Source organism: Solanum lycopersicum, chromosome 4, assembly GCF_036512215.1.
Source record: "Solanum lycopersicum chromosome 4, SLM_r2.1".
In the NCBI taxonomy this organism is placed as follows: Eukaryota; Viridiplantae; Streptophyta; class Magnoliopsida; order Solanales; family Solanaceae; genus Solanum; species Solanum lycopersicum.
Window position 1 is genome coordinate 30,143,230 of NC_090803.1, and position 24,166 is coordinate 30,167,395.

At 38.8% G+C, this 24,166-nt stretch overlaps 1 protein-coding gene across 1 annotated transcript; it reads right to left on the reverse strand.

Moving 5' to 3' along the window:
- Positions 1–747: 747 nt before the first annotated feature.
- On the reverse strand, positions 748–1,955 carry LOC138348057 (uncharacterized). Its single transcript, XM_069296664.1, has 6 exons — positions 1,777–1,955; positions 1,663–1,720; positions 1,542–1,603; positions 1,356–1,439; positions 1,091–1,130; positions 748–978 (listed from the first exon to the last, which is right to left on the reverse strand). The coding sequence occupies exons 1-6, from the start codon at positions 1,953–1,955 to the stop codon at positions 748–750; spliced, it is 654 nt and encodes a 217-aa protein (XP_069152765.1).
- Between the last annotated feature and the right edge of the window lie 22,211 nt (positions 1,956–24,166).

Below are 24,166 nucleotides of genomic sequence, written 5' to 3' on the forward strand. Positions count from 1 at the left end.
TAGCAGGCTTACGAGTCTAGTTTTAGGACTTAGTCAATAAGGTTTTGTTTTACTTATTAAATATATGATTTTTATTTTATTTTGAATCAGATAATGAATAATAATATTAATTAATTACATTAATTCAATAGCTTTAACAAAAATCACTCTAATTCATTGCTTCCATTTAGGTTCGAACCCCGATGGAGCAAGACTTCACTTCAAGAGCCCAATTTCGTCCCTCTCTCCCCAAATTGCCCCTCCACCTTATTAATTAAATAATTAATTACATATTTAGGGTAATTACAAAACTACCCTTAGCCTGGAAAAAGACCATTTTACCTCTAGACCCTTCAAACCTAAGATTATCTCTTTTTAAGTACGATAAAGACTCCTCCGAGTAAATCTTCATATCTGAGATCCCTACATGGTTGGATCCAACCATTCAAATCTCAATAAACTCCCAAGTTAGTTGGATTGTCTGTAACAAGGGTTCTAAGGTCTGGTTCTAAGTGTATCAATCTGTGTGAATCCTGGTCTAATCATAGGCATTCTTTACACTTTAAGAATTTCTTATCTTATCCATTTTTAGAGTTGTTATATTATCCCCCCCCCCCCCTCTTAGGAATATTCGTCCCCAAATGATACTACAACTATCTAGCGTAATGCTAGTCAAATCATAACATAATAATCACTATGCACAGTCAAGCAATAGCAACAAAATTGAAGAGATAAGGAAACTTAGACTTAAGAGAAGGAATGCTAACCTCAAGAGCTAAAAAGATTAGGGTAACGAGATCCCATATTGACCTCAACCTCCCACGTAGCATCCTCAACAAGATGATTTCTCCACAATACCTTCACTATGGAAATACTCTTGTTCCTAAGCCGCTTGATCTGTCTGTCTAAGATCTCAACAAGTACATCCTCGTAGGACAGGTCCTCACCGACCCCCAAACATTCCACAGGTAGAATCGATGTTGGATCACCTAGGCACTTCTAGAACATTGATACATGAACGACTGGATTGAAAGAATCTAGCTCTGCCGGTAATGCCAACTCATAGCCCACCTCACCCACATGCTGTAGGATCTCCTATTGGCCAACATACCTCGGAATCAACTTCCACTTCCTGCCAAACATCATCACCCCTTCACAGATGATATCTTCATATTGACCTGGTCACCAAAATCAAACTCTAAGGGCCATTTTCTGTTATTTGCATATAACTTCTGTCGACTATAAGCAGTAGCCAACTTGTCCCTAATCACTCTGACCTTCTGTAAGGCCTCATTAATGATATCTGGACCCAAAAGGGATTACTCTCACACCTCGAACAACCCAAATGGACATATACACCTCCTACCATACATTACCTCAGACAATGTAATCCCAATGCTGGAGTGATAGCTACTATTATACGAGAACTCTTACAAAAGCAGATGGTCATCCCAGCTACCCTTAAAATCAATGACACACGCTCTCAACATACAGTCCAATGCCAGAATGGTGTGTTATGCCTGCCCATCGGTCTGAGGATAAAAAACAGTACTAAGCTTTACCTGTGTGCCCAAGATCTTTTTGAAAGATCTCCAGAAATGTGAAGTAAACTGAGCTCCTCTGTCTAAAATGATATACAAATGAATCCCATGCCATCTCACAATCTCATAAATGTAGACTCACATATTCCTCGGCTCTGTAAGTAGACTTGACAGGGATAAAGTGGGCATACTTAGTCATCCTGTCCACAATAATCCATATGGACTCATGTTGTCTCCTAGTTCTCTGAAGACCAACCACGAAGCCATATTAATGGCCTTGTACTTCCAATTTGGAACCTCAAAAATCTGAGTAAGACTGCCAGGCTTAAGATGTTTTGCCATAACCTGCAGACAATTAGGAAACTTGTCCACATATTCTGCAATGTCCTTCTTCATGCCATCCAACAAATAAATCTTCTTAAGATCAGGATACATCTTCGTGGAACCTAGATGTTTAGATTATACGGAACCATGGGCCTCTGCAACAATTTTGGTCCGTAAATCATCCACATTTGTTACACACTGCCTGTCGTGATACCTAAATATGCCGTGACCTCCTAAAGCAAAAGACTCATTCATCTTTATCAACCTTTAGTCCTTCAGATCCATCAACACTTGATCGAGAGGCTGACCCTTCTTGACATCAACTACCAAGGATGATTCAGAAATAGTATGAACTGAAACACCCCTACTTGTAGAGTCAACCAATCGCACACCCAATCTGGCCAGTCTGTGTACACTTTTCGCCAACTCCTTCTTTCTCATCCTCAACGTATGTTGTACTTCCTATGCTGATCCTTCTCATAGCATCAACTACAACATTAGCCTTACCTTGATGGTAGTAAACATCCATGTCATAGTCCTTCAACAACTCCAACCATCTCCTCTTACGTAGATTAAAGTCCCTCCGTTTGAACACGTATTTGAGACTTTTGTGGTCTGTGAACACATCCACATGCACACTATACAAGTAATGCCTCCACATCTTGAGTGCAAACACCACAGCTGGAAACTCCAGGTCATGAGTGGTATAATTTTTCTCATGAACCTTGAGTTGTCTGGACGCGTAAGATATCACCTCACCACCCTGCATAAGAACACATTCCAAACCAACCCTAGATACATAACAATATACAGTGTTAATTTTACCATACTTAGGTAAAGTAAGCACCGGGGCTGAAGTGAGTTTGTCCTTGAGCTCTTGGAAACTCTTTTCATAAGTCTTCGTCCACTAGAACTTGGCCTTCTTATACGTCAAAGCTGTTAGTCGGGCAGCAATGGAAGAAAAGCGCTCCACGAACTTGTGGTAGTAACCAGCCATTCCCAAGAAGCTACGGATATAGCTGTGGGAGAAAAGGGTTTTGGACAGTTCTTAACAGCCTCAGTCTTCCTGGAGGCCACCTCTACACCTTTGTCGGACACAACATAACCCAGAAAGGTCACTGATCTCAACCAGAATTCACACTTGCTGAATTTGGCATACAACTTATGTTGTCTTAGTACCTGCAATGTTAACCTCAAATGATGTTCATACTCTTCCTTGGTCTTAGAGTAAATTAGAATGTCATCAATGAATACTATGATGAAAGAATCAAGGTACTCACGGAAGACCCTGTTTATATTATCTAAAAATGCAACAGGTGCATTCCTGAGACCGAATGACATAATTAAGAACTCATAGTGACCATAACAGGCACGGAAGGTTGTCTTTGGGATATCTCCTTCCCTAACCCTAAGTTGATGGTACCCTGAACGAAGGTCAATTTTTTAAAAGAAGTTAGATCCTTGGAGTTGGTCAAACAAGTCATCTATTCTGGGTAGTTGATACTTGTTCTTAATAGTGACTTTGTTGAGTTGTCGATAATCGATACACATTCTAAGGGTTCCATCCTTGTTATTCACAAACAACACTGGAGCGCCCCAAGAGGATATGCTCGACGGAATAAAACCCTTATCAGTGAGATCTTTTAACTGCAGGTTCAACACTTTGAGTTATGTTGGAGCCATTATGTAGGGAGGAATTGAAATTAGTTTAGTATTGGGTTCTATGTAAATACCAAAGTCAATCTCTCGAGGGGGAGGGACTCTAGGCAAATCACCAGGAAATACACCTAGGAACACCTTCACTACAGGCACTGATTCTATCGAAGGAATGTCATGATATAAATCATTAACACTCACAATATGACATAATAACCCCTTGGACATCATTTTATTGGCCTTAAAATTTGAAATCAGGGGATTAGGATGACTCGAGTTGTACCCCTCCCAGACTAGCTCCTCTTCATTAGGGAAATGAAATCCCACCTCTCTACTACGACAATCCAAATAAGCATAACAACTACGAAGCAATTCCATGCCAAGAATAACATCAAAATCATTCATGGGTAACTCAACCAAGTCTGTATAGATAGTCTTACCACTTACAACTATTGGTCAATCCTTGTATATTATATCAGTTCTTACATTTTCTCCTAAAGGTTTACTAACCATTATGGGATCATGCTGAACTTCAAGCAATATCTCAAAAGTAAGAGAAAGTAAAGGAGTTATAAAGGAAAGCGTAGACCCTGTATCATCTAAAGCATAAATAGAAGCTGAGAATACTTGCAGCATACCTGTGACCACATCAGCGGACTTCTTCTTCTCCTTCCTTCCCTTCAGGGCATAGAATCTATTCCTCTTAGGAGGCCTGTCTGTTGCTGCACCCTTTGGATTAGACCTAGGCTGAGCATTACCTCTCGAATTACATATGTTCTGTAGGCCGTATCTAACCATGTGCCCACTCTTACCGCAAGAGAAGAAAGCATTAGCGCCCTCTCTGCACTATCCATTGTGAGCACGTCCATACATCACACAGTTCTTATTTGGATGTTGCATCTCACCTACATTGACCTTCTTAGGTTCAAATCTGCCTCCTCTAAGTATTGTACTCCTCTGAGAATTAGAGTTCCCAGAACTCTGCTGCCCCTTCTTGAACTTGGGCTGCTCATGGATGCCAAAATTGTTTCGGTGGCCTCCATAGCTTGGACTAGGCTGATCTAGAGGCTGAGGCCTCCTAGCATCACGAATGCCCCTCTTTTTCCAATTGTCTTGTACGTGTTGTACATACACCATCAACTTGGAGAGGTCTATGTTATCATGGAGCATCGCAGACCGAAACACCTCCTCCAGATCTCCATTGATTCCTGTGAGGAACGTGCTAATCTCATCCCTGTAGTTAGATACAAGGGAAGTAGCATACATGGATAGTTTAACAAACTTTATGGATTACTCCCTGACTGTCATTTATCCCTACTTAAGGTAGATAAACTCCTCAATGTTTGCCTCCCTCATCTCCCTGGGAAAGAATCTCTCAAAGAAGGTTGTCTTAAACAGCTCCCAAGTGACGGAAACTCTACCCAAAGCTTGGCTATCCTACCACATCTTGCACCAAGAACGTGCAACATCCTTGAGCTTAAAGGAGTTCAAATCAGCCTTCTCAATATTTGTGGCCTCTATGGCCACCAAAATCTTATGAACCTCATCCACAAAATTCGGGAGGTCCTCTGAAGTCTTAGACCATGTGAAAATAGGAGGATTCATCCTCGTGAAGTCTGTCAACCTGTCAGCTATGGTACAAACTTGTGGGCTCTACCTTTGAACATTTTGCCATTTGACTTGGTCATTCATTGCCTGAGCCTTCATAGTGATGGTTTTTGCCATCTGGGATAGAGATGCCCTCACCTCAGCATCATTAAACCCAACAGGGTTAATCGGCATGGCTACTCCTTCAGCTGGAGCTTGAGGTTGAACTTGATTGTTCCCAGCAGCTGCACTTCTTCCTGACCAACGTTCCTCCTAGTATTCATCCTCTGAAAATAATAAGAATTGATGTTAGACACACTCATAACACCAAGAAACCATACATTAGGAAAAGCATAGTAAGATTCAAAGAAGGGATATTTTCCTATGCATCATGCAGTCTCTAATTTAGGATAGTGGTGCACTTCACTACCATGACTTATAAACTACTCAATGTGGTTGATGTTAACTTATCATCCTCGAAATTTAACCTAGTGCTCTGATAAAAACTTTGTCACGACCAGAGTCTAGACCCTAAATAAGACCGACATCGTTGACCTCTCAAAGGTCACAGACAAGCCTACTTACGTCTTTTTTACTTCGTCTAGGTTAATTTTAGAAGAAATTCAAAACTTCTTGTTTCTTGACATACATAATAATCATTCTATTAGATTCATAATCGGTCACCATTAACCATCTAACATTAAAATCATCAAATGAAGTATATAGTTTAGTATAGCATTAAATGTATACTTGCAAAAATGGCACCAATACAATGTTTGAATAAAAGAAAAAATAAACGCTAGTGGAACATACTCAACTAGCTCAATCCTATAACTAAACTAGAATATAATGGGGAAGCATCTTCAAAATCATGAGGGCCTACCCATTCTGGAAGAATGCTCTATGTCCGGATAGTTTCAGCATCAACCTGTAACTCTAGCGTCAACCTGTGCCTGCACATAAAATTGTAGAGTTGTATAGGGTTAGTACACATTTGTACTAAGTATGGGTATATGCAAGCACACACCAAACACATGCATGAGTAAGAATAGCTCTTTAACAACATGATTATGGAAAGTCAAGTCAGTGGACTTGCCAAATTGGGATTAGGAAACTTAATAAGCTTTCCAGATTTGGATTAGGAAAGTGAGTGAGCCTTCTAAATATTTATTAGGAAAGTCATCCCATCAGAGTAACATGCATCATCATACTTATCATATTGCACAAAGAACATAACATCTTACACACGGGACATAACATATTGCATATAGCATATAACATATTGCATATCATTCATTCATAGGCCATAGGAATCATAGACTTGAAATCAAGACTTCCCAAAATGAGGGTTGAACATATGGGACCTCAACTAGAGAGCCTTCTTTATCAAACACTGAGTCTACATAATTCATTCATACGTACTTCATTTTATTTCTTTCATAGGCTAGCGTAAACACAAGCTATACCTAAGATGTAGTTTAAGACTTTCATCGGGTTCGCTGTGCAATGATCATGAATGACCTACTGTCATTAATTAAGTATATCTCACCTCCTGATCATCCTATCCTTACACCTTTGGTATCATTCATTTCATTATCTCTATTATTTGAGGCTGACATCATTCATTCATTGGGAACTTTAACTTTAACCGACATAGATCATGTGTGCATAATGAAATCAAGTGTCTCCCCCGCACCGAAAAAAGGTGGAATCACCGGCCAAAGTGACCCAAAACATGCTAGCGTACATGGGAATTGAACCCCACCAGATCCCTATATTGGCAGTATAGGTTCTAAGACTAGGAGATATAAGTAGACCCATACCCAGCATGCCGGACAGTCTAATCTAATGAGAGCTACGTGAACCTCTGCCCTTCTCGAAAGAATGCATCACCTCTCATATCTAGTCTATCGGTGCTCAGTATAAAGTTTCATTACATTCAACTCGTACGTCATTGAAACTGGCTTCTAGTATGAGGACATCATAGCTCAATAGATGATTTCTCATCTCATCATTAGTGTTAAGTGTGTTAATCTCATTACTTTCATTAGCGTTTTCATAGAGACTGGTCTCTTTATCAACTTTACACTCTCATAGGTGAGTACATTTTGGAAACATTTACTTAGGCTCATTTAAGATTGCTCTCATCTTTTACATTAGCCTCATATCATGTTGTCACCACATTCATTAACATTAACACATTTTCTCTTCATAATTACTCACCCTTTTTTTACATGAAAGTTCATTTTATCAATGTCAATAGACTTGGCCATTTGTGTATTTTACACTCTTACTTAACCCTTCTCGAGTTTCATTATTTCATTACATAATATTAATTTCATCATATGTCAATACATTTGAATATTTAGTGTGTTTTACACTCTTACTTAACCCTTCTAGTATTACATCATTTCATTACATACACCTTAGGTTCACTTATTTTTAAACATATGTTAGACTTATGGGTCTATATATAAAAGCCATAAGGCTTCATTCATAGTTCGTTAATTGATTCATATCTTCCTAAGGTTATGTAATGCAACACTTATGCATCTTGTATGTATACAAAGATGTCGATTTCGATCTAAGTAGGTGGAATTATTCTATAACATTTAGTTCACGTATGCCTTATGTATCAATATGGAATTTGGGCAAGGGAACCCAATTTCGAATCCCTTAGACAACACCTACATTTTTTTCATTAATTGTATTTTGGTCCACATGACATCGGGACCCTAGATCGATCCCCAACATCAATGTTTCTTCTTTATTTTTCTCCTTTTAATTACCTCTTACTTGGCTGAGGGGTTGTGGGATCAAACCCCCACAACCCCTTTTATTTTTTTTCATCTATTTCTCCTTGTCTATTTCGAGTTAACTATGATGTTGTGGGATCAAACACCCATAACCTCTCTTTATTTATATTTTATTCTCCTCGTTAAATCTACCTAAGAGGTCGTTGCTTTGATTCCCACACGCCTCCCCCTTTATTTTCTTTTATTCTCCTCCTTAAATCTGCCTAAGATGTCGTGGGTTCGGTTCACATGCCTCGCCTTTCTTTTCTTTTTATAATCCATTTCTCCTTTACTCACCTTCACAGCTTTGTGGTCGTGTGTTCGATTCCCACGCCTCACATTCCTTTTCTTTTATTTTTCCTCTGCTTCTACTAGCATCCTGGAGGTCGTGGGTTTTATTCCCACACTTCGCATTTTGTTTTTATTTATTTTTTTGTACCTTACTTTTCATCCAGAGCACCCAAGATCAATCCCCCCCTTACCCCATTTACTTTTTCATGTTTTAGTGCTTTTCAAGAGTGATGTCGCGAGTTCAATCCCTAATGACTTCACCTAATTTATACCCACACAAATTTCAAGATATATACATATGTGTTTAGCAAAAAACAAATGATAATTTTCTTGAAATTTTGTCACATTTTTGAGCTCACTTCCTTCAACATTTGCACTTGAATTTATAGGGTAATTTGTACATCATTTCATACGTTTTGGGGTGTATTGTTCATCGAATCGTTTAGCAAAAAGAGTGATACATAAATCAGACACACTTTCATTTTAATGAACATCATGATTTACATAGGTATATGCACTTAAAATGAAAACCATAACATTATTAAATTGAATCCTTAATTCGAGAACCTAATTCATTGTAACATATTTGCACACGCACACGCTTGCACATAATTGTGAATACATGATTTTCTTTCATACGATTTCAAGTACACAAACATAATCATATCCATCATGAAAACATAACATATACCTAAATCAACCAGAAATCATACCCAACCTAAGATTCATTGGGAGCTAGTGACAGGGGCATGCGAAGGGGAAACAATCCTAGTTTTCGAATAAATAATATGAACCTTAAGGGGTCTCCTGGGAAAAGTACAAAGAGATAAGAAAATCCATACCCTTTTGGTGTTAAACTCATGTATTTCTGTCCAAAAACATCATCCAAGAACACGTCTAAGCCTCCACAATGTCAACTATTCTCGAATGACAACCTCCCTTAGCCTTGTGTTCGATTGATGTTTGTTTTCTTGTGATTTCGTGTGAGTTCTTAAAGTGTGAAGAACTTACTTTATTTTTCTTCTCTTGACTCTTATTTTGGCAGAGAGAATACGTGATAAAGAAGAAAAGAGATCGATCGTGAGAGTTGAGAGACAAAAATCAAAGACTGGGAGCTCTAGGAGGCTTAGGAGTCTAATTTTAGGACTTAGTCAATAAGGTTTTGTTTATTTAATAAAATTCTTATTTTTCTTTTATTTGAAATAGTATAATGAATAATAATGATTAATTAATTACAATAATAGAATAGCTTAAATAAAAATCACTTTAACTCATTGCTTCCACTTAGGTTCGAACCTAGGTGGAGCAAGACTTCACTTCCAGTGGGCAATTTCGGACCTGTCTCCCCAAATTGACCCCCCCCCCACCTTATTAATTAAATAATTAATTACATATTTAGGGTATTTACGATACTAAACTTATCCAAGAAAAAGACAATTTTACCCCTAGACCATTCAAACCTAAGATTTCATTTTCTTAAGTCTTGTAAAGACTCTTTCGAGTAAATCTTCGTATTTGAGAGACCTACATGGTTGGAACCAACCTTTACAAGCTCAAATAACTCCCCAAGTTAGTTGTCTTATTTGTAGCAGGGTTTTCTAGCTCTGGTTCTGCGCGCATCAATCCGTGTTAACCCTGGTCTAATTATAGGCATTCTTGACACATTAAGCATTTCTTATCTTATCCATTTTTAGGGTTGTTACGGAGTTAGACCAGGGTTTAACGTACCCAAATAGTCCCAAAACTACTATACAAGTATATTGTAACTCCCTCAGTGGGCATCAGTTTAGTGATCACACCTGGATGGTTTTATACCTCTTGCAAAGTATAATGGGTCATCTTGATGGGGTATGTATATTGGAATCCACATTAAGCTAATGATTTTTTATTATCGGTTATTAGTAACTCCGACAGTTCCATCACACTCTATTGCATTGGCCTTATTTACAGTTCAGTTGATATTCAGTCTCAGCATGTTACTAATTTGGTTAGTGTATCTAGTTAATTTAGAATTTAGTATATCATGTTTAGAACAAAATATTTGTTTTTGTGCTTGTTCGGTTATGTATTATTTCAGCTTTACATTATCCTACATGCTCACTACATTCAAGTACTGACGCATATGTGCGCTACATCTTCTCGTGATGTAGGTTCAGGTTATTAGCATCCAGATCACGCTTAGATCAATTTCGATCTACAGTTCAGCAGTATCAGTGGTCAGTCCTTATTTTCCGAAGACAATAGTTATGAATGTATTTTACAGTATTTTAGTCCTTTAGTTTTAGTTTTTACTAGGCTTAGTTGGACATAGTTTCATTTTAGTATTGAGTTAATATTTTCATTGTATTGAACTCATAAATTTTTATATATAACTTATATAGTATATGGGTATTCCTTATCTTTTAATTTTGATTATGATTTTCATTTTACATCAATTTATTATCTTTAGTATGCTCATGATCATGCCAGAAGGTTTAGCTTGGGATCACTTGTGGTCCTTGGTCCCGTGTCCGCATCTCGGGGATCGCGGGGGGCGTGACAAATAATGTAAAATATGTCAATCAAGAAGAAAGTTGACTTACCTGCCTAAACTTTCTATTACAAAAACATGAATTAAATAATATTATTGTCCATTAAAAGTTACTTGAAAAAATTTTCTATTGCATTCTTCTTTAAACCTATCCAAAAACACTTGATGATTCATACCTTTTTTTCTAGATTTATCGAATCTAGTTTAAACCATTGATACCTTCAAATTGATTTGTTTTGCATGTCACATTAATAGTCCCGTGGAACAAATTCCTCAGACATTTTTACCATCCCAACTATGTTTCCTTCCATGTGACTTCTTTTTTCTTTTGTTTTTTCCGCTTCTTTAATGGGTGCAATCCATAATTCCTTAATGCTCTAGTATTTTCTTGACACATCTTAAGTAGTAATTAAGTAGGTGATGAATTTTTAACATGTTGTTGTCACAGATTTTCGTTTAGTACTTAAAATTTATGTATATATTTTTTATCTTCAAAATGTGTGTTCTACATAGACCTCTATTCTCGAAAATAACTGAAGAATTGAATTTTTTAGCATACTTGATATGCTCAAATTTCACCTCCCTAAAGAAGTACAAGAGTTCGTAATCAAATACAGAATCCAACTAGCACGTTGGGATCGATCCTACGAGGAAAACTGTTTATACTTAACTTCAACGTACAATTACATCTATTTATCCAAGGTTTTTCTAAAAACAAGTCATTAAAGTGGGGGTTTGTGAAACAAGTTTCTTTAACATTTCTAAGTTAAAAAGTAATCAAAAGTAACAATTTAGTTTTTATCAAGATGTGAGATTAACTAGGGTATATGCGTTCCCCCATAGGTTCATAACATCGTATTCCTCGCAATAGCAATTCTTCCCAAGTGTTTTGCATGTATAGTGTCAAGTTATGTATCTCTAAGTCTTTGGTTCGGTGTGTATAAACTAATAACCCTTACCATTACCTCATATTACATATCATAATCGATGTATAGCTTAGTTGTTACTTCGCACCAATCGACACTAGCCTATTAGATAGTATCCCACTAAACCTATGTCGATAAATTTTTTTCCTATTACTACCTCCTTGGTCTGGAAAGTACCAACAAGGCTAAATCTATCTTGTGCACTCGTTAAAAGACCTCTAAACAAAGTAATTATCAATACATGTAAGAACTTATTTTAAAATTGCTTATTTGCTAGGCCTACTTTGTTAATTACTCATGGTTGCCACAATCCTAGTTGTGGATTTAGTTACCCATGCAAGCAAGCTCACAATTCATAGTTTTTAAATCAACAATCATGAGATTAATTCCACAATTAGAATAAACCCATAAAATTAACATTAAATTGCAAGATAAAACTTCAAACTAAATTCAGAAATTGATTAATTGCTAAAGTTTGCAAAAACCAATATCTAACAATAGTAAAACAATACTAAGAGTTTCTAACCCCAAAAATGAGGTTTTAATCCCTTAATAGAATACATTGTCCTAAATTTAAAGAAATTGAAATAAGGAAAGTATGTCCATAAACGCGGCATTGATTGACGACCCCTACTGAAGGACCGTGGACTGCATCCGTCAGTCTAGACTTAGAATAAGTTTTCTTCATCAACTCATCATCTTCAATGAATCAAACGACGGACCTGAAGTATGGTCCATCAATGCTCCTCCATCGTTCCATACTCAAAATCTTGAGAAATCAGGTACTGGAGCCTTCTCTGAACCAATCGACATTCGCTAGTACCGTTCGTTGATTGATCGACGAACCATATTTTGTGTATGTGGTTCCACACTTATTCATATTTTGATGATCTTCTCCCTTAGCCTGAACTACACATCGATGGTAACCACCTAAGGATCGTCTATTAAACGAGGGGACGTCGATGTCCTTCGTAGGTCATCTTTCTGCGCTCTTTTGCAGCTACCTTCTGTGTTTTTAATCTGGACATATTTCTTGTAAAACAAACTTAAAAACATGGTAAAAATATTATGAAGTCTCTAGACACACACAACTCTTAAGCAAAATGCAGTGAACGCACTTTGAAACCACGGTACATCAACAACCTTAACTTAAATTTGTTGTTTGTCCTCAAGCGACGCACTATAACTCAAGACAACACATGTAAAAAAGTGTATACTTTTATGTTCTCGCAATCACACAACTATCAATCCCTAATCTTTCTTTGATTTAGTTCATGCTTACACTCTCGGGTTCGACAATCTAACTCATGTGGATCACATCATGACACAAACTCACTATGCACATACATCTATACAATTTTGCCTCTCACCGAAGTACAAACTTTCCAACACCACAACTAGTGCCTTACTGAAAAAGAAATCCTCATTTTTCCCATAGTGACTTTAAGATTGGGTACAAGGACCTTTTTTCAGCACTCATGCTCAAGAGAAAGTTCAAATGCAGTTAGTACTCATCGCCATAGGCTTGCCCTTATTTTCTCTGTTTAGGTTCACCAAAATAGACTCTAGGATCACGGTAGGACTTTCTGGGCTTGTAAAGTAGGCTCAGGGTAAGGTGTGATACATTTGGGTACATTTTTAGTGACTTTTTTCCCTCCTTGGCCTTTCCGCTAAGCTTCCTACCTCTTTTCATTGCCTTTTACGCCCTACTTTTCATATTTTTTCATCTTTGCCTTGCTCCTTTTTTTTAATATGACTTATTTCATTTTACACTTTTTTTTTCAAACTCCTTTCATTCTTTTATTTTGATGTTCTCTTCCTTTTCATTGAATTGTTAATTTCACTGAGTCACATCTTTTTCTCACTTTTCTCTTTTCTTTTAATCATCGTACTCTTTTCGTACCCTTTTTTTGGTCCTCACTCATTATAGCCACCCTCAACTAAATAATTTTCCATGAGTTGAGGCACACAATATCAAAATTTAGGTAAGATCCAAGACGAGGTAATTTTATGCATTGCTAGCCTCAACTTAGTCTTTTTGCCTAAATTGAGGTGCACATGTTGATAAATTGTGGTTTCACGGTATTTTTAATGTTTTTTCCTTAAGTTTAGTTAGTGTCAAAAAGCCTTTTTGCATTTATTTTTATGTAAGTGTATCTTTATTTGCAGGAAATCTGTCCATAGATGAACGCGGAAGTTTTTAAGCAAGAAATTCAGCAGAGACCACCTATGGAGCTTGTGATTGTCCGTCGAGCTTGTAACGGTCCGTAGGTGGCATCGTATTGAAGTTGCTGAAGTAAGATGGGGAAGTCTGACCTAAGTGTGGGATTACGGAAGTCCAAAAAGGACCTTCATAGCCATGATGGTCCATCCTGCTGGTTCATCGCAATGATCAGAGAGTAGTCCCAGTACCCAAATTCCAAGAAGATTAAGTATCATAGAACGAAGACCCTCGACGGAACAATCGTTCTTGGAACGGTCCGTCATACCTGTTCGTCGAGGGTAATGAAGAGAGAAGTAGAAGAATTTGCGAAGTATGGAACGACGGAGGCCATGACGACCCGTCGTAACCACGACTGTCCGTTACGAGGTCCGTCGACCCAGCCGCATTTTGATAGATTTTCAGTAATTAGAATCCTTCTTTTATAAGGTTTTGTTTTTATTATAAATAGTTTGAAAATCCTCGTTTTGGGGGTTGGACTCTTTGTTAGTAGACTCTTTGATATTAGACTTTTTGATTGTTAGACTTTTGGAGAATCGTTAGTTCTCATGTTCAAGTATTGAAGGATTAATTTCAGCAATTCTTACACTTTTTCTTGAATTGATTGTTGGTGATTTTAATGATTAATCAAGTGAAATTCTGCATTTTATTCTTTTTCATTAAAGTAAGTGCATGAATTCTTATATTGGATATATTAATATTGTGATTATGATTATGGGTAACTAAACTCCAAAACTATGGTTTTGGGAACCATGGGTGAATAATGAGGTAAAATCTAACTAAAATAACAATTCCAGAATAGTGTCTTGCATGTATTGATAATTCTTTTGTTTAGAAGTCTTTTTAGCGGATGTCCAATGTTAGAACTCGTCTTAAAGCTACTAGTCGGACCAAGGAGGTAGATAATAGGAAAAGAATTATCAACATAGATTTAGTGTATACTATCTAAAAGGCTAGTGTAGATTGGTACAAGGTAATAACTTTGTAAAATATCGAATACAATGCTTAATATGAGGTAAAGGTAAGGGCTAGTATAGTAACACACGTAGCCGGACCAAGGTGCCGAGTAAAATTTTCTAGATATCGGACCAAGGATTTAGAAATACATAACTTATCACTTTACATGCAAGATACTAGGAAAGAATTGTTATAGTAAGAATTTTCATGTTAGGAACCTGTGAGGAACACTTAAACCCTAGTTACTTATATTAATTGATTAAACTCTAAGATTTGAATCTGTTAGTTGTTTACTTTAATTTAGTTAGTTATTTTTATTAATTTAGAAATAACCCCCCCCCTTTTATTGTCTTTTGTTTTCTAAGGAAAAAAGTGACTTAATAATAGTAATAATATATTAAAGTTAAGTCTGGACTATTTTTTCCTCGTGGGAACGATCCAACCTCATTAGTTGGGTTCTTTACTTCATACGACCGCTTTACTTCTTATTTGAGAAGTAAGTTTAAGCGTATCATATTTTGGCGCCGCTGTTGGAGAAAGTAGCTCTTAGATAAACTTAAAATTATTACAAAAGTGTAGTCAATATTTTCTTAATTTTACTATTCTATTGCTTTTGATTCTTGCAGAACTATCTTTCTTGTATGCCAAATACACGAAGAGGAAGACAACCCTTATTTCCTTACGATCACAAATTAGAGGTACACTACGCAACATTAATCTAAACTTGGGTATTAACGATGATGATCCAAACAAGAACTCCCAGCTCTTGTTGATGTTCATGGTCAGTTATTACTGATGATCCGGGTGAGAATCAAAAAAGGGGGAAAATCGTGCTCCACGCCATCAATAATACTACAGAGGTTATGATCATATTGCAGACTCTGATGGGCCGCTTGTCTTGCCCCCTCTACCACAATGCCACACCTCAGTGGTAACTAGTAGTCTGATGCAAATGCTCACAGCTAGAGGTTTGTTTTCAAGGCTACCTTCTGAGGACCCACATAACCATATAGCTAAGGTAAGGACAGTGTGTAAAAGTTGTATAGGAAGGCCAGATTTGGATTTGGATGTAATAGGGCTAAGAGTATTTCCTCTCTCACTGACGGGAGAGGCTGCTATTTGGTTTACTAAGCTCCTTTATAACTCAATTTTCACTTGGAACCAACTAAGGGACGTTTTCTTAGCACTTTACTACCCAGTCTCGAAGAAACTAAACCATGAAGACAGAGTGAACAACTTCTTGTCACTACTAGGAGAGTCAGTTAGTAGTTCTTGGGATAGATTAACTTCATTTTTTATAAATATCCCCAATCACCGCATAGATGATGAGTCACTGAAAGAATACTTCTATCGGGGACAGGATGATAATAATAAAGCAGTATTGGATACTATAGAGGGTGGTTCTTATGGGGAGTGTCCTTATGCCGAGATTGCCAAAAAGTTAGAGAAAATCTCCCAAAAAATAAAGGTTACTAGGAATTCAGATACTAGGAGAAATACCTTCGCAGTACAATCCACTCACAACCCAGACACAGATGAGATTCGTGAAGAGATGGCTCAGATGAGAACTGAGCTTGGGTTGGTATTAAAACATGTCATTGGGGGTGCAGAAAAGATAAATGCAGTTAACTACTTGTCAAAACCACCACCACCAAATGATGAATGTAATTATGAGGAGGATTTCTATGCGGTAAATGAGCAGACAGGGGGGTTCCGACCGAGTGCCCAAGGCTCAAATCAGGAGAATTGGCGCCAAGGACAAGGAAACCGAGGTCGGATCTATGGTAACTATAACCATGAGTGTCATTATGTCAGAGATGGAAATTAAAACAGCGACAACAACTTCAATAGGGGTAACTATGGTAACAGAAATGAAAGAAATTTTCCCTATGTTCCTCCTCAAAATCGTGAAGTTACTCCTAGGGATGGTGGAGGTAGTATGGCGCGAGGTGAGGATATGTTGCACAAAATTATTAGGAGGTTCGATGCTAGTGATGAGAACACAAAAAAGTTAAGGAGTGATTTAGCGTGTGTTGGGCAGAAAGTCAATACGCATGCAATATCGACTAAGCAGCTTAAATTATAAATGGCCCAATTATCTGCGACTGTGAACACGCAGCAACAGGGCACTCTTCCTAGAAACACTGTCCAAAATCCAAAAAATAATGGACATAGTGTGGCAGTCACAACTCGCGGTGGTAAGCAAACCATTGACCCACCTATGTCGTCTAATGAGAAAAAGGTGACAAAAGATAATGATAAAGTGGTAGAGTTTAGAGGTGAACTAGAAGATAACACTGGAAAAGATGTTGAAGTGCCTAAAAAGGTAACTCCCATGCCTAGACCACCACCCCCATTTCCACAAAGATTAGTGAAAAAGACCGAGGATGGTAAATATTGGCTTTTATAACAATGTTGAAGAAGCTTTCTATCAATTTCCCTTTGGTAGAAGCTTTAGGGCAGATGCCCGGTTATGCCAATTTTATGAGAGATCTGGTTAAAAAAAAGATCAGTCGCTTTTGAGGATGATTATAAAATGCAACATTGTAGTGCTATTCCTACAAGATCTCTGGTACAAAATAAATAAGATCAGGGTGTGTTCATTATTCCTTGTACAATCGGGTTATTACATTTTGCGAAAGCAGTAAGTGATCTGGGGGCAAGCATAAATCTCATGCCCCTATAAATTTACAAGAAGTTGGGTTTGGGTGATCCAAAGCCCATTGCGATGAGGCTACTGATGGTCGATGGAACAATAAAAAGGCCTATAGGGATAATTCACGATGTGCTAGTAAAAATGGAGTCGTTAATATTTTTGGCAGATTTTGTTATTCTTGATTGTGAAGTCGATTTTGAAGTGCCTATTAATTTTGGATGGCCATTCCTTTGTACGGGTAGAGCCTTAGTTTATATGGAAAATGGGCAGATGAAATTTCAGTTGAACAATGAAGAAGTGACCTTAAACATTTGTAGGTCCATGAGGAAGAGTGGTGAGCTCCAATCGGTATCTTCTATATCCTACAAAGTTGGTGAGTCGTCTAAGACAGAAATAGAAGAACGTCTTAGTGTAGAAGAATTAGCAGCAGTGATAATTAATATTGATAACGATTGCGTTAAAGAGTATGAGTCATTAGACACGGCTCTTGATAGAGGTGATATCCGGTTTAACCCAAAGAAATATGAGTTAGACATGCAGAATCGCGATTCTCTAGCCGCGAAACCCTCTTTATAGGAGGCTCTAAAGTTAGAACTAAAAGCTTTACCACCTCATCTCAGGTATGAATTCATAGGAAATGGTGACATTTTCCCGGTAATCATTGCATCAGATCTGAATGAATAACAAGTTGAGAGTTTGGTGAAAGTGCTAAAAACGTTCAAAAGAGCTGTTGGGTGGACTTTGCAGACATTATTGGGATCCCTCCTTGTATTTGTTCTCAGAAAATCCAACTCATGCCCGATCATGAGGCAAGTATTGAGAAACAGAGACGCTTAAATCAACCTATGCAAGAGGTCGTGAAGAAGGAAATCATTGAATGGTTAGATGCCGGAGTAATCTATCTGATCATCGATAGTAGTTGGGTATCCCCTGTTCAGTGTGTACCTAATAAAGGGGGAATGATTGTGGTCCCCAATGAGAAAAAAGAACTTGTTCCAATGAGACCATTCACTGGATGGAGGGTGTGTATGGATTACCGTAAATTAAATGCATGGACTGAAAAAGACCATTTTGCTATGCCCTTCATGGATCAGATGGTTGATAGACTTGCCGGAAAAGGGTGGTACTATTTTTTTGATGGATATTTGGTGTATAATCAGATTTCTGTTGCACCAGAAGATCAAGAGAAAACCACCTTTATCTGTTCATATGGGACCTTTGCGTTCAAGAGAATGTCGTTTGGGTTGTGCAATGCACCCGCCACATTTCAGAGATGTATGATGTCGATATTCTCTAACATGGTGGAATATACTATTGAAGTTTTATGGATGATTTTTCTGTGGTTAGTGAATCATTTGAATGGTGTTTGAACCATTTATCTGAGGTCCTTAGGAGATGTGAAGACTGCAATTTAGTACTAAATTGGGAAAAGTGCCACTTCAGGGTGAAAAAATGTATTGTTTTGGGTCATCCCATTTCAGAAAAGGTAATAGAGGTTGATCGAGCTTAATTCGAGGTAATAGAGAGACTTCCCCCACCTATCTCTGTAAAAGGTGTGAGAAACTTTCTTGGGCATGCAGGTTTTTACCGGAGATTCATCAAAGATTTTTCAAAAATTGCATATCCATCGTGCAAACTGCTGGAGAAAGATTGTAAATTTTTTTTATGAATATTGTCTTAAAGCATTTGGTGATATAAAAGAAAAATTGGTGTCTGCACCTATCATTATTTCTTTGGATTGGAACATTCCATTTGAGGTGATGTGCGATGCTAGTGGGGTTGCTCTTGGTGTGGTATTGGGACAAATAAGGAACAAAATCCTTCACCCCATTTACTATGCTAGTAAAGACCTAAATGAAACCGAGAAGAACTACACAGTGACTGAGCAAGAACTCCTTGCAGTAGTCTTCGCTTTGGATAAATTTCGCTCCTATTTGCTATGTACTAGAGTAATAGTGCATACTGACCATTCAGCATTGAGATATTTGATGGTAACAAAGGATGTGAAAGCGAGGTTGATTCGTTGGTTATTACTGCTAAAAGAATTTGACTTTGAAGTGAGGGATAGAAAAGAGACCAAAAATCAAGTTGCCGATCATTTGTCCCATAAAGAAGCTAAAGGTATGAGAGAGTTAGGGGATAAGACTGATATTGATGATACTTTCCCCGATGAGCATGTATTGGCGGCCTCAAAAGTCTTGGTTCCATGGTTCGTAGATTTCACGAATTATTTAGCTAGTGATATTATTCCTTCGAACTTGTCCTTTCATCAAAGAAAAAAATCCATGTATGATGTGAAGAAGTTCTTTTGGAATAAACCATACTTATATAGGCTTTCTTCCGACGGACTTATTCGGTGTTGTGTGCCACAATGTGAGATGTTGAGTGTTTTAGATGCATGCTCTTTCTCACCCGTTGGTGGACATAATAGTGGTATACGAACCGCTTATAAGATATTACAATGTGGTTATTATTGCCCAGCTCTTCATCAAGATACTCATGAGTTTGCTAAAGCATGTGATAGATGCCAAAGAGATGGCGGAATTTCAAGAAAGCAAGAGCTCCCTCTAAACCCCATTCTTGTGATAGAGTTATTTGATGTTTGGGTATTGACTTTATGGGTTCTTTTGTGAGTTCTCATGGAATGAAGTATATTTTAGTAGCCCTTAATTATGTATCTAAACAGGTGGAAGCTATCGCCCTCACAAACAATGAAGGAAAGAGTGTCACTGCGTTCTTGAAAGAGAATATATTCTCTCGATTTGGTACCCCACGGGCAATTATTTGTGATGGGGGATCCCACTTTTTAAACAAATTATTCAAGGGATTACTGGAGAAATATTGGGTTCGCCATAATGAATCCACTCTTTACCATCCTCTAACTAGTGGGCAAGTTGAAGTGTCAAATAGGTAGATAAAACAGATATTGTCAAAAACAGTGAACGCTAGTAGAATGGATTGGTGAAGGAGGCTTAATGATGCTCTTTGGGCCTATCAGAAAGTGTATAAGACTCCCATAGGTATGTCCCCATACCAAATTGTATATGGGAAAGCTTTTCATCTTCCGGTTGAATTAGAGCACAAAGCCATGTGGGATAGTACGAAGTTTAAAATGGATTGGAACGAAGGTGCAGAATTACGGTTAATTGGGTTGAATAAACTCGATGAATTTTGACTGAAAGCTTATGAAATCTCATCCCTCTAAAAATAAAATATGAAGAAGTACCATGACCTAGAAATTGAAAAACGAGAGTTTGTGGTTGGGGATTTGGTGCTTTTATAAAATTCTAGGTAGCGTTTGTTTTCGGGCAAGCTCAAGTCCAAATGGACTGGCCCTTACTTGGTTACCTAACTATTCCCTCATGTAGCAGTTGTGTTGGAAACCAAGGAGGGTGTGCGGTCTAAGGTGAATGGACAATGAATAAAAATCTATTTCGGGCATGCTGAATCGGCGAATGAAGTGATCGAGGCATACCATCTTGATGACGTCTGACTAATCAAGTCCCTTCAATCATGCCATGACGTTAAATCGGGCGCTTGTTAGAATGCAACCCAATACGTTTAGTTTTCTTTCCAGTAATGGTAGCACTTTCTACTAATGGGTTTTAAATTTGCAGGCACATCACCAGGAAATTCTGCAGAAAAACACTCTAAAACATTCACTGACGGATACATCAACAGACCGTCATGCATGCGACGGACCCTCACATGAATCTGTCGTGCCAGGTACGTCTCTCATTTATTTTCAAAATTAGGGCACACGGGACGGAATCCATGATGGACCATCGCATCTGCGATGGACCATCGTGGGGGACTCATTGCATCATTAGCCTGCAACACGACCCAACCCGGCTGGGGAGTTTTAAAACTTGTCAACGTTTAAAAAACATCACCCCTTCATTTCACCCATTTCCTTCCCTCTTTCCTCCATTTTCCTCCCTTTCAAACTTCCAATTTCCTACCTCTCTTCTCTATTAAATTAGCACTTCCCTAAATCCTCAATTCCGGAAATCTCCTTTCTACTGATCGGAGTCTGCTGCTATGGTTCTGCTCTTGATAACCAAGTGCCTCATTTGCTTGTTTTTCTCCTCTTCTCAGGTATGTGTATCTGATCTCTACCAATTTACATTGACTTTTTGTTTTTTAATTAGTAATAGCCTATTTATTTTAGGTTGGTTTTTCATTCTTTGATCCAATTATGTCTGACCATGGTTGAGAATCCTCGAATTGTCTTGTTAAAACTCGAGAAATAGATGCTTTAGCATTGCTAGATTGCTAGATATTTGTGTAAGAAACATGTAGGTTAACTCTAAGTATTCCATTTGAGTCACAGGGGATGAATGTGGCATCCTCAATTTTGTCACCGAATGACAGAACGAGACCCCGATGACGGACTGTCGCACCCACGATGAACCTTCATAGGGTCTATTCCAACACCCACTGTTCATTTTCTCTAAGTGTCCACCAACGGCCACATGCAATAGACCGTCGTTCCCACAACGGTCCATCCGGCACAACTGTTCTGTTTTTAAGAGACCCTATTCCTAAGGGTCTCCAACTTTTTCAAAGTTTTTTTCTGATGGACATCTAAGACGGACCGTCATTAACACGACGGTCCGTCCTGCACTACCGTCATGGTTGTCAGAGTCTCTTGTCCTAAAAGTCTCCATTTTTTTCCAAGATTCCTCTGACGGACATCTACGATGGACCGTCATACCTTCGACGGTCTGTCATGCACAACCGTTCTAGTTGGCAGAGACAATATTCATAAGGGTCTTCAACTTTTCAAAAGTGTCCTCTGACAGACATCAAGGATTGACCGTCATTAACAAGGCGGTCCTTCTTGATTAACCGTCATGAAGGTAAGAGACCCCTCTCCTAAGGGTCTCCATATTTTTTTTAAGTGCCCCACGACGGACATCGATGACAAACTGTCATTATCACGACGGCCCGTCCTGGTGATATGTCATAATTGTAAGATACTTTCCTTCAGGGGTCTCCACATAAACATAGTTGAAGTAAGACATGATGGACCCCATGACGATCTGTCGTACTCACGACGAGTCGTCACGTGGTCCGTCGTGTTTCACTGTTACTACAGAGATGTCATTACAGGTTTGCTCTTATATTTATTTTGTGTTGTTTTTGCTTGTCTTGTTTGCTCCTTCTAGTACTCATATTGATTATTTACATGTACTATCTCTAATGTCACCAAAACAAGATCGAGTTTACGCACGTGGCCATTCAAAGTCTGTCGCCCCGTTTGCCCGACTGGTTATAGGATCTTAAGATGACCATGATCCCGGGTACGTGCCCCTAGACACTTCCACTCCATCACGAGCTGCATGTGCAACAAGAGCTATGCCCAAAAAGGTGGCGTCTGGCGTAGTCACTGCCTCTCAGTCTGATGAGGAGCGCACACTGACCGGCACACCTTCTGGGTCAGCTACACATGAAGAAGGATCCTTTGGTTCCTTGGGATTTTTTTGGTTGGAGGAAGTCTTTGGGACCGCAAATGTCCCTGATTCCACTCCTGGCTTACCGACTGGTTCTCTTACCCCGGTTTCCGACCAGCACAACCGATGGTGTATCGACGGGCAATACCAAGTGTATTCAGACGCCAAGTTTCTAAATGATAAAGGTGTCATGACACAGACCCTTCCACTGGAGAGGCGGGTCCTTACGGGAAGTATCCCCACCAAGGCAGAGATCCACAATCTCTTCACCAGGCACCGGCTAGAGTGGACGGATCATTCATTAGGCTGCTATAGTGAGGAGTTGGTCTGAGAGTTTTACGCCTCTTATGTGGCTACTCTCTGATACCCGGATAGATAGGCGGGCTTCCCCCGCAAAAAGGCCCCATTTGAGCATGTCCGAGTACGCGGCATACAGGTCGACATCTCCCTGCCCACCATCCGTCGGTATTTGTATGGCGAGGATATTGATGCCAATAGGACCCCTCTCACCATCGAGTTTGACTATTGGTGGAAAATTGTAAAAGATGGCCAATTCTTGCGGGAGCCATCGTTGAGGGAGACCACCAAGAGGTGGATGTCCCTAAACTTTTCTATTGATGGATAGGGTGACGATTGAGTAACGGAACGGAAGGGAGCCATCAAGAAGGATAACTTTACCTTCACAGCTAAGTTCTTATGGTTTATTGTCCGCCACTGCCTTTCCCCCACGGGTGCTGATAATATAGTCACGTGGGAGCGCGTTGTTCTTATGGCGGCGATGATAGCTGGGTTTGACGTGGACTTTGCTTGGCTTCAAGGTCACAACTACTTACCCTTTTTCGTGCAAGATATTTTTCTTATGCAGGTCCACAGGTGTGCCCATCTGGCACATTGATCAGCTCAAGACTCCGCTGGGCACTGTTGATATCGGCCTTATCGGGGATGAGGGAATGAGTTGGCTCCATGTAGAGGGCCCCATCTAGAGTTGCCTCCTCTTTGTAAAAATTTGGCTGATACGGTAGCACATGCTCGAACGGCTATGCAGGCTGCTTTCGAAACCACTGACACTACTCCGGTCGAGTCTATCCCGAGTAGTAGCACTTCCCCTAGCTCCTCTTGCTCATCCCCTTTCCCCGCTCTAAAACCTACTTTCTAGGGTCCAGAAACTAGAGGCTCAGATGGCCACACTTATACGTCACATTCTTTCTTGGATGCAGAGATCTATTGTTGAGGCGGAGGAGAGCTTG

Bases quoted from the DNA above. Each gene is read 5' to 3' on its own strand.
- LOC138348057 (XM_069296664.1), bottom strand. From the start codon at position 1,955: ATGTATCCTGATCTTAAGAAGATTTATTTGTTGGATGGCATGAAGAAG. The intron at 1,440-1,541 runs GTAAAGCTTAGT...ATTGATTTTAAG, and splicing joins AAAAGATCTTGGGCACACAG to GGTAGCTGGGATGACCATCT. The intron at 979-1,090 runs GTATGTTGGCCA...TCAATGTTCTAG, and splicing joins AAGTGGAAGTTGATTCCGAG to AAGTGCCTAGGTGATCCAAC.